The sequence below is a fragment of the Octopus bimaculoides genome, chromosome 13 (genome assembly GCF_046866305.1).
Source record: "Octopus bimaculoides isolate indiv1 chromosome 13, ASM4686630v1, whole genome shotgun sequence".
Classification (NCBI taxonomy): domain Eukaryota; kingdom Metazoa; phylum Mollusca; class Cephalopoda; order Octopoda; family Octopodidae; genus Octopus; species Octopus bimaculoides.
In genome coordinates this window covers 413,378-425,681 of record NC_142940.1, presented here as the reverse complement: position 1 = coordinate 425,681, position 12,304 = coordinate 413,378, and the positions used below count along the sequence as shown (strand labels likewise).

Below are 12,304 nucleotides of genomic sequence, written 5' to 3'. Positions count from 1 at the left end.
CAGCATTGGGGAAATTGAAAGCTTCCGTTCCACACAGTTGGATCTCAGGTTGGACTGGGTGAGGTTACAGAAACAGAACCTCCACATTAAATCTACAATTTATTGAGTTTCTTCATTTTTAGAGGCAAAATTACATTGGTACATTGTCCTAATTACTTTCTGTGTAAGTGTGTTGAAGAATTCATAGATAGAAAGAAAAAACGGTTTCCCTCATATGATATCCCTCTTTATTCTGTTCCAGAGTCGGCAGTTACAGCGACGAGCGGTGGATGAGAAATTAAGTCACAATAACTCGGGCCAGTCATTTCTCACTAAACAGCGACAAGTTCATGGCCGCAGGATATAATGGACGTCTTTCCCGAACAACAGCCCTAATTCCTCATTCAGCTGGCCTTCATTGATTTGTTTCGTTGTTTTTTTTTCTAACCTGTTCTGGTTTCGAACTCCAACTGTCATCTTGGTGCTGGTTATAAGATGACTGTTACATCGTGTATATATATACATAAATATATATATATATATATAAAATATATTATATTAGCTAACAACATCACATTGATGGGAACAAAGACTTACAGTCATTTGATATCAGCACTCTGCTACAATTATTGTACAGATACCACTAACTTACATTATTCTACAACAAATACCACTTCATGCATTATTAAATTAATTAATGTGTGTATGTGTAATCTTTTTATATGTGTATGTGTCTGTGTATGTATGTGTGTGTGTATATGTGCATATATATATATATATATATACACACACATGCGCACATGTGTGTGTGTGTATGTATGTATGTATATATGCGTGTGTGTGTGTATAAATATATGTGTATGTATGTATATATATATATATATATATATATATATATCATTAGTGAATTCACCACCATTACACACTCACACATATACATACATATATATAAACATACATTCTGAAGTGTATATATTGACATAAACATTTCATCTGTTTCTTCTCCTTGTTACCACTTCCCACTCACTCATTTGTGCATTATTACATTAATCAATGCTTTTGTGCATAAATTCATCCCAGTGCAGTTTTAGTGTATATAAAATGAGGGGTGTAGATGGAGATTTTTGGACAATGTAAATATATATATAAATACGATTGCTGCTTTCAAGGTCTGAGGAAAGAACAGTGTTCAGAAATGTTCCACCAACCATTCACAGATTAGATTCCATTTTCTTCCACTCTTTCTCATTTTATTTTCATCTTCTGCCAACGAACCCCAGACACTAATTCACAAATTCTTTTACATTTCAGAAACATGTTAGCTTTTTGGTTGGTTTTTTTTTTAAGCTAATCAAGCTTTCAATTTCTCAGCTTATCTTTAATTATTTTTTATTTAGAGTTAATTCTGTTATTTACTAATTGCTGCTTATTTCATGGTTTAATTTGATTTGAGTGAATGAAAAAGAGGAAAATAAAAAGTGGAGATTATTATAGTTTCAACCTAACAATTCAGATCTAGATCTACATTTATTGAAATACTGACATCAAAAATAATTCAGCAAAAGATGTTCTCTTAAAAAACGTTTTCCTCTTAAATTCAAATATCTTTACATTTCATCTACAAAATTTCTTCAAAATGTCTTTCAAAGTAAATACTTAACTAAAAGATGAAGAAAAAAAATAACTACAGATATTTTCTTATTTACAAAATTTCTCCTTGAAATTTTGCCAGAATTTTAGCAGAGTATTTTAAGATTTAGTGAAACATTTTAAGAGTTAAATCTAAGTTGGTTTACTTTTAGAAAGACTTTAGCTCTGTCGAATTTTTATCTTTTTTTTTTTTTACTTAAAACTGTGACAATATCGGCCACACTTGCAATTTAGTATCACACTTAACATCAATTCTAATCTTATAAATGGAGCTCTTTTATTAAACAGGGCTGCAATATTCACACAAATGTTGACACCAATTTTGCTTTTTCTGGATTCATTTTTAACATTTGATTATTTCACATGTGCCTCGGCCAATATAATTTTGGTTGTAATCCTGACTATTTAATTGTTAGTTCTTAATTAAATGTCACCTTGTTTTTTCACACAATTTTTATGTTGCAAAGACAAAAGATGTCATTTGTTCCGTGTTTGTTTGTGTGTGGGTATTTTTGGTTGAACCTATTTACATGTGTATTTATTGTGTGTGTATGTGTATATACAATTGATGTATGGCTCTGTGTTTGAGTGATTTGGAGCATTCTGTAAATTTTGTTGCCTCCAACTCCAAATATTTCCATTGTGAAGTAGTTGTGTTATCAACCAGAGACACATTAAGGTAAGCAGAAACTATTTCAATGTAAAGTGCTTAAACAACACAGATATTCTTGTGTAAAAACGATTTTGTTGTGAAAATATAAACTTTAAATCCTCTCCTTTTTTTGACTTTTGTTTTCTTTCTGTTCTCTCACCATGAATCATTAACATATTCATTAAAACACCACCAAATATAGTCCAAAACCTTATAAATACAACCAGGCATATAGCCAAATACCTTATAACCATGTCAAGTACACTACAAGTCAGCAGTCAACACTATTTTCTTGTGTCAGCTGTGTATCTTCTCTATGGAATTGCTATTTCAGAATGTGAAATTATTCCTGCAGATGCTGCAAATGGCCAAACTGGTCTTGCAGAGACCACAGGTGGACAGTTTAATTAGCTACTAAGATGTTTCTGCTTGTGATGAGGGATGGGTAGAGCTAATAAGCGAGCATTTTTATTTGGAGATTATTGTGCCAGACATGGTAAAAAGCTCTTCCAGAACATCACTGCCACCAAATCTCTGTAATGGGTGACAAAGGAGAGTCCCAGACAATTCAGGCTTTGCAGAAACTTTACTGGTGATCATTTGAGGGAGAGAGAGAGAGAGAGTGATGGTGTTAGAAGACTTTGTTGTTAATGATTGTCTCCATAAAGATATTGGAAATGAATGCACTTTGGTAACTGTTGCGAGGGTGAGAAAGGTTTCCTTTGTGTCAGATGGGATGCACTTGCATGGTTCCAAAGGTCAGGATAGATCTCTGTAGAAATGGAGAGATTAAAGAGATTAGATGAAATTGTCCCTGGTACATAACCAGAAAAATTCTTTTTCCTTGAATTCATTAAGACAAGATGACTTCAGCAGGATTTGAACTCAGAATGTTACCCATGCTTGCATGGAAAGTGGATGTTAAACAACGATGATGAGTTGTTTTGTACAGCACTTGATTTTGAGCCACCAGAAAAATAATAACAATCCTTCTTCCCCTCTTATGTGTATCCTACTGAAACTCTCCTTTAATTTTTAATCTACAACAATATAATTTGAATAAATCTGCAGCTGTTTGCAGGAGAGGTTACCGTGTTGGTTTGGACTTCTGGTCTTTGAAGGAACAGGGGTTGGGGTTCGTTAGGGCTTCCGGGCTGTGGTGGCTGTGCTAAGATGCATCTTAGAGTTGTTATGGACATAAATAGAGAATAAGATGAAAGCCTGGAAGAAAAGGTGAAATTAGATCTCGGTACCTTGGAACTTGTACATGAGTGGCAATACGCTCTATACCTGACCCATTCAAACTAAATATGTTGCGTATGGCTCTGATGATGATGATAAGAATGACCATGGCAACAATGAGAGTGGCAGTGATGATGTTTACATCCAAATATGGCATGTTGATTATGGGATGATAACCTGATCTTTGTCAATGTCTACACCTCACAACTGATTAGAAAACGACGACAGAAGTGAAATGAGAAAAGAAAAATGTTTTAATGAATTCTGCTTTGGAAGGTATAAAAAGTAGTTAATAGGTGTGGAACGGTAAGGAGTGTTTTGTAAGCAAAGGAGGCACAACAGTAAGTGGTGTTCATTATTGTAGATCAGCAGCCATTGAAGCATTTGGTGAGAGTGACACACGAGGAAGACATATGTCAGCAACGTGACAGTTAATCGCCAGGTTTTTATTAAGTAACCCAAATCTTTCTAATAAATTATGTAACAACATGAACAGTTACATTAAGGTCTGCAGATATCTTAGCTCAGTAACAGGTGGAAAACAAGAAATTACTTAATTCTGAAGCTGCTTATCATATTTCAGCCTTTGAACAGAATTTGAAAATAAACTAAAGACAACAGAAAAAAATATATAATTCCTTCCATAAATGACAATGTTACTTGAGAAATAATAGCATTCCTGGTTGACAGTGAAAAAACAACTTTATAACAGAGACACCTTGTATTACTGGTACTTGTTCACTTAAATCAGGCCAATGTCATTTTATTAATAACATCTGACTAATATTCAGGTTGTTGACCATCTTGTTAGTTCTTTAATTACTAATTTATTTGTGTTAACATTGTCACAGCTTGTGGTATACCAGTTGTAATGTTTTCAACAAAACAGAGAACAAGGGTCACCAAGAATGGGGACCTTTTTAGAGTTAAGGACAAATTATAAGCCAGGGATTTGTTAGTGATGACAAAATGAATGAATTTTTAATTGACAAGATATGTAAATCGAGATTTTTCATTTTGAAATTTAAAACATTTCCATAAAATATAGAAATATATAAAAGGATGGAGTTTTCATCAGTGAAGAGAATTTTCAACTTTGAATTTCAGCAGAGTTCCTCACTCAAACTGTATGTGGTCATTTCACATGCAAGAAACTGTAGCCAACTCTCCCTTAAATTACACTCTTATATCTTAAGTAATGAAATGACACTTTAGATGGTGTAGTCCTAGATAGCCTTAAAAAGAAGGCCACAAACATTTTTGAAAATTACAACTGTTCCGTCAAAGTTCACCTGGGACTAAACAACAACATGATTACTATATTTCCCCATCTCATAAAAATAACCCCTTTGTTTTTCTCTGTAAAAAAAAATCTCCCTGAATCATTCTGTATCTTAGTGATACTAAAAAAAACCAAGTTCCAGAATGGAGTTCAAGTTTTCACTAGGGCCCTAACCTCCCAGTAACAAAGGAATGTACAAGCTAACAGTTTTGATCAATTTGCAGGCAGGACATGGTTGAAGGCTTTTCTGCTGACAACATTACTAAATTTCTCCAAGACCAGAGTCACTGGTGGGTGACTTAGGAATGGTGGGATATGGCTTTATGGAAACTATACTGGTGGTTGTAAAGGGAAGAGAAAGAATCCTACAAAGGGTTTTGTCCTTTCTCTTCTTAAATCTTTTTATGATCCTCAATTTCCATCAAGTGTGGCTCCTATTCCGGGTTGTGTTCATAATAAACTTGGCTTAAGTGTACCTCAGCTTCAGAATGAAAAATATACAGACAGATATTGATGATGTCACCTGACATTATTGATGATGTCACCTGACATTATTGATAAAAGCTGTTTTTATTATGTTAGAGATGAGTTTTATAGGGAGTTAGAGAAGTTGTCTTTCTTGAGGATGAAACACACGAGTTTGCTTTCAAAGGTCTGGAAAGATCTTTGTAGAAAAAGAGAGATTAAAGAGTTTGAAAGAACATTGTGAAGTCCAGTGGCCTTGTGGGTAATTTTCTACTTGGCATGTGATTATAGAAGACAATGCTGAAAGGGTGAAAGGAATAAGATATGGGGGCAGGCAATGGAAAGAGTGGAGCTAGCAGCTAAGATGAAGGTTGTTGTCTTTTTTTCATCAGGCTGCTACTATCAGAACCATCCTTGATGTGAAATGGAAGGAAAAAGGATGCTGCAAATTTGATGGAAATTTTGGGGTTAGGGACCACAAGTTTGAAAGACAGAATAGCTTGGAAGCTGTACAATGCCCAGAGTAAAAGTGGTCTTACAGATGTTATGTTGGTTGCTAAGTAAATGACATTCAGTAATTTTGGTGGAGAGATGAGTTTCTCCAAGCATTGTAAGGTTTATTTTATTTATTTATTTGCCTGAATAGTTTCATTTCAACTATGAATGGACCACTTTGGAAGACTTCACGTATTGATTCTATTATATATTAATTTAAACCAATCACTAACAACATGTCTTAACTTAGGATTCCATAGTTTCACTAACATCAACCTGTCTTATGATGGAACCACTACCAACATGAGAGTAGTTGGTTGTGCCTCTAATGCTATGGTGTTTTACCCCTAATCTGATCACAGTTGAACTAAATTTTGCCAGTCATGGTTAAATCACTTCAAATAATTTATGGATGTTTAACGTTTTTGAAATATACGAAGCCATGTAATGGAATACAAGATCTTCTAAACAGTCACAGAATACACTCACAAGTTAAACAGTTTCATACTTTTACTGGTCTGATCTGAAAATAACCTTGAAAATTACAATAGCTGCAGGCTTATCTAACTTCCAATTATCTCTGAATCATGACACTTGTTGCACATAATTTGATGCCCAAAATTCAGATCATGATTTCTCCAAATCTCTACTCTGGGGGTGTATTTGTTACAAAATGGCATCTCTTTGTATTCTCTTTGGAGAGACTTAACTTCACATCAAACTGTAAAGAAAAGTTAGTTCTAATGTTTTGTGATTTACTAGACTCTAAGGGCCTCACAGAAATCTTCATTTGTTTCTGGTGGTTTCAAGGATGTCTTTTACTTTCTTCAGGCTCTTTTGCAAACAAATAGAATTATTCTTCCAATCTTTGTAAAATTACATAAAGATATCAAATGATAACATCAACTGAATGGCAGGTTTACACCACCAACTGGTGCTTGGGTATCTTTAGGAGAGTCTGTTCTGTTGACACTCCACCCTTCATGTGCACACACACACACACACACACACACACACACACACACACACTGGCCTCTCTTGTTAAAGAATAATTTTAATTTAATTTCTAGTTTTGTAGCTATAAGTTAGCACTATTTTGTTTATATTCAATGTTGGAATTTGTAATAATAAGGTGTTGGCATAATGGACAGATTATATTTCACTCCTTCCACTTGTCTATTGATTCCCAGACAATGTTTATGTTTTTAACTCTGTTGACACTGCTGGATTGAATGATGCTGCCCAGCTGTCAAAACCATAGTGATATCCATCAGGCAGCTGATGATAGGGATGTATGTTTGATATGCTTGTTGAATCTTTTGCCTCTCGAGGTCTCCTTATTCTGAGTTGTCCTTTATGCATGGAAGGCTGAACATATTTTGGGGGTTGGTGGTTTATGGTAATTCTGTAGATTGATATTGCTTGATTGACTTAACAGTTTTGAGATTTGAGAGGGTCTCTCATCATCATCATCATCATCAGCATCACTTAATGTCCACTCTCCTTGCTGACATGGGTTGGACGGTATGGCATGGAGCTGGTTTGCAGGGAGCTGTCTGGACTCCAACTGTCTGTTGTGGCATGGCTTCTATGGTTGGATGCCCTTCCTAATGCCAACCTCTTGACAGGATGTGCTGGGTGCTCTTTACATGCCACCAGCCACAGGTGCATTTTAAGTGGCACCGACGCCTGAGAGGACAAGCCTGAAAGGACAAGCCTGAAAGAAGACAGCGATTTTACTTAGTTTGATGCGTCTTCTCAAGTTCAGCAAACCATCACATCTCCTGGTCCCTTGTCATTTCTTCAGTGAGGCCCAGCATCCAAAGATCTTTCCTCACCACTTTGTCCCAAGTCTTCTTGGGTCCACCCCTTCCACAAATACCCTTCACTATTAGGGCTCAGCACTTCTTTATGCAGATATAAATTAATATATGCATGTATTACATATATACATATACATATATATTACATATATATACATCCTGTTTGACATGGCTTTTATTTGAGACAAGCAGAGACACCTGGCATTGCTCAGTATTAAAATGGCATAGTTTTTTATTCTTTTACTTGTTTCAATTATTTAACTGTGGCCATGCTGGAGCACTACCTTTAGTTGAAAAGAATGAAAGAACGATAAGAAACAATATAAAGGAGGAGGCTTGGCTCATATTTGTTGTAGGTGAAATGATTTTGTAGGTTCTCTCTGGTTGACTCATATTGCTGTTCAGTTCTATGTTTAAGAGATGAGGAATTATGTACATTATTTACATTTGACGGATATTTGTCCTCATCTTGTTTGCCCACGGGCATATGGTGTAGTGTAGTGGTTAAGAGCGCAGGCTACTAACCCGAGTTTGATTCCAAGCAGTGATCTGAATAATAATAATAATAACAACAACATCAAAAAATACCTTAGGAATGAGAAGCCAGATGTGAAATTTCCCCAAAACACCTGATGAAGGCTGGAGAGTATATCAGCCGAAACGTTGTCTTAGCAACAATCATGATGAGGACAAATATCCGACAAATGTAAATAATATTCATATTGCTGTTGTTTAAGCCCAAGTCATACCTGATTAAGCACATCTGTGACCAAGGGCATCCCAGCATGACCATTCCACCTTATTTTCAGTCATTTTTATCCATTTTTTAAGACATTATGGTATGGACTGAGGAAGATTGGCCGCTATTTCTAGAAAGTGCATTGGCTGTCCAGACACTTCTTTGTAATCTTCTATTTCAGTGTATTGTTACAATAAGTGGAGCTGTCGATAACATTCAGCAAAACCAGGTTTAGGTAAAGCTTATCAGATCTGTGTCACTGCACAGTAACTAAAACCTCTGAACTATTGAGATTCACGAGAGTAAACAGAAACATTACATATCTCTCAATACACATGAAAATATATTATTGTCTAGATACACATATACATTATTGTATATACACATGTATAACCACTACTGCTTGGTTACCTCCCAATATTTGCCTTCTTCTTCTCTCTCTCTTCTGCCAGGTCTGTCTCTTAGTCTTCGTGATTTTATACTCCACGACTATTCACCAACCTGCAACCTTGCTCTCACCCCACATTCGTTCTGTGATTCACAGCAGGTTGTCTTGTAGACACAGTTGTCCTCTACTTTCTACCTCTTTTGCCTTCTCTTTCTCAGATACATCAGCCAAATATATTTACAGATATATATATATAAAGAATAAAAAGTTTAGAATGGTACAACAATGCACTATTGAACAATACAAAATGCTTCAAGCAAACTACAATACTCTCCTATATATATATATATATATCTATATATATATATACATATATATATATATATATATATATATATATATATATATATATATATATATATATATACACACGTAAACATATGCATGTATAAATACATACATGCATAAATACATTCATTCGTATGTACATATGGACATGTATTAAGTCCATATGAGTGTTTGTGGGGAGGTGGTAACCGCATGTGAGTGAGTGTATATGAGACAAAACTTTAGCATAGTTTTGTTATTATCTTATATACATCATTGATTTTTTTTTTCATTTTCATTTCCCTATTAATTAGACAAGTTCATTTGGCATGATGACAGTCAAAATCTATTTCTACCTTCATTGGTTTTCAAAAGCTTCCAGTCTTTATTTTGTGTCAGAAAATATTTCACAGATTCTAGTAATTGTTTAGTTTAAGAAGACAACCAGAAAGAATGACGCCACTCATTCTGTTTCCTCCAGACTGATGCTTGGCCACAAGTATTTGTTAACAGTCAAGTTATGGGGTCACCCCTTAGTGTCAAGTGTCAATTATTTTCTATGAGAATCTGTTAGTTTCGGTGTTTTGTCTAACTAAGAATTATTCCACCAGTACAAGACTCATGACATTCGTTCCATGACTCAGCAATGTTATTCTTGACTGTTCGGTGCAGAGTATTTGCATTTTTAACAAGTGTTTTTGTGAAATGTTGTTGTTGCTGTTATTATCATCATCATCCTCATTGAACAGTGGCGGCATCATCATCATCATCACCATCATTGTCATTGTCATTATCACCATCATCATCATTTTTATGTTCAATTTCCATGCTATCATGAGTTTGATGTGTCACAAAACCAACTCAAATCTTTTCTGCTCCTTCCTACACTGACACATCCAGGATTATGTCTTTCTTGTATCCTTCCAAACGCCTATCTCTTCGCAGGGTGTATTGAGTGCATTTTCTCATGGCATCAGCACTAGAAATGGTCTCATTGAGTCTAAAAGACTAAAGAGTCCTTTCAAACTTTCTTTGTCTCACTTTATTCACCGACTGCCTTATTGGAATTTTCTGGATATGTTTCCTCATGGCACCAGCACTAGTGAGGTTTCTTTGTCTTCTGGAAGACTAAACAGACATCACTTCTCCATACTGTCTCTGATCAACACAACATAACAAAGAATGTAAAAAGAAGAGAGGTTGATGACCGAAGGAAAGCCAAGGGTGAGAGGGTGAAAGAAGAAAGAGTATGGTGCGAGAAACAGAGTGAGAGGGATGAGATGATAGTGAAGAAGGAAGTAACTGAAGAGAGACAGTGATGGCAGCTGCCTGTTGTTTGCTGGTAAAGGGGTTGATTAGACTTATAACATGAGTGGCATGGTGGGAGGGAAGGGCGAGCGAGAAGGGACAGGTAAACAAAAGAGCAAGTAACAGCGCTGAAGACAATGGGTAGGGAAAGGAGAAACACTGGCACCCCAGTCTAAAGAAGGTCCTCACCCATGTAAGGTGTTGTTATCTGTTTGGTGAGGTATGAAAGGTCTAGTCCAATTTGAGCTTTTAAATCCAAACCAAACGATAACGAAGGAGAGTGTATTTTACATTAAAAAATAACTTTATTCATCTTAATTTTTAAAAATAAAAGAAGTATAAAAAAAACCACATTATTTATAGGATGAGCCAATATTATTGTCATAAGGAAAGGAAAGTTACCCAAAACAACTAGGATTTCATTCATGACATATTTTCAGTGACTAGAATATTCCTTAGAGGTATGGCACTGAGCTCTTCAATATCAAAAGCTTGAATATTATTGAGATCAGTCATATTGAACTGTTTGCACTTGGTGACTAGATATACAATAATCCACTCAGAACATTTGGATATGAGAAGATTAAGACTAAATCAGGTAAGACACCTGTTTACTTTGGTAGTGCTGTGCTGCTGATAAACCCATCTGAATTGAGGAGTGGTTAAGAGGATATTATCAAGAAAGAGAGGAAATCTGAGACATAAAAAAAAAGTTTTTAAATCCTTAACAGTTTACATGACAAAGGTGTTCCTAAGCACAGGATATATAAATAGGCAACTGATGTGGCTTACCAATCCTATTTAATTACAGGAACCACAACTTTAAAAAAAATACTGAATTATTTCAATGGTAACATAAAGAGATATTTTAATAAAACAATTTTATCAAATTTAGAGCGATTCTAAAGGGCCAAAAATATACAGGACTTATTATTATTAACTGGGATTCATTAGAAATCTGAACAGGTTCTGCAGCTGTGAAAAATTAGAAGAACAGAACAAGTTGAAATCTGAAGAAGTAGAATTTTTATGAAGATATAAAGTATCACACTTGATGTCTGATGGTATATTCTATAAAATAATTTGATTAAAGATTATTTCTCATCTTTTAATAAAATATGAGTTTCAGAACGATAAAAGGTAGAGTTGAGCCCAACAAAATTTGAACTGTTTACATTCTGAGTTCAAACCCTGCTGAAATTAATTTACTTTTCTTTTTTCTGGGACTGAAAAAATAAAGCAGCAGTAGAACTGATCCCTCCACTGACCCCACAAATTTGTGCCTATATCAGGAAGCAATACTTTAAAAAAAGACTATAAAATGGATAACACCACACCTATGTGACAGTGATGACAGATTGATTAGGGGTATCCATGAATGGGTGGGTTCAGCTCTGTTAACTTCAAGAGGAAAGCAGCTGTGTCTTTCATGTCTATCTTAAGTACATTCACTTAATTTTGGAACTAAATCTGGTTAAGAGACTCAATTTACCAAGAACTGATCTTCCTCTTTTCCATTTGACTCCTGACAAGAAATGAACCTCATAACACAGTTTAATGGTCAGTGACTTCAGGCAAAAAACAAGACTTAGAAAAGATATGGCAAACATAGAAAGTCTGGATCAGTCATTTTCTAGTAAGAGTTAGAAGAAGAGGTATTAGAGGCAGGACTTTAAAGGGCAGATGCTCTTCTTGTCACCAACTGTTACCTTGTTTCCAAGTAAGGGATTTTTTTCCCTATGATAAGGGCACCAACTAAAAATTATTTTTTTCTAGTTTAAGAAGGTCTCCAGGTTAAGCAAGTTCTTCAGGATTTTTGTCTTCCTGCCCAAACAAAATTTACATCATTTGTTCCTGTTAAGGTACATCCAGGTTGTTCTAGGAGCTTCTAATTAATTATCCATGGCATACCTTCCTCATACATAGCTGGTCAAGGATGTGATGTTGTGCTTCT

General features: G+C 35.2%; 1 protein-coding gene across 2 annotated transcripts in view; it reads left to right on the top strand.

Moving 5' to 3' along the window:
• The window catches only part of LOC106871435 (protein Hook homolog 3), a 36,598-nt gene extending 36,114 nt beyond the window's left edge, over positions 1-484 (top strand). For both annotated transcript variants that reach the window (XM_014917888.3, XM_014917887.3), the window contains one exon: positions 242-484. In XM_014917888.3, the coding sequence (XP_014773374.2) occupies positions 242-346 (105 nt within the window). In that variant the 3' untranslated portion in view covers positions 347-484. The remainder of the gene's footprint in view (positions 1-241) is intronic.
• The last annotated feature ends 11,820 nt before the right edge of the window (positions 485-12,304 follow it).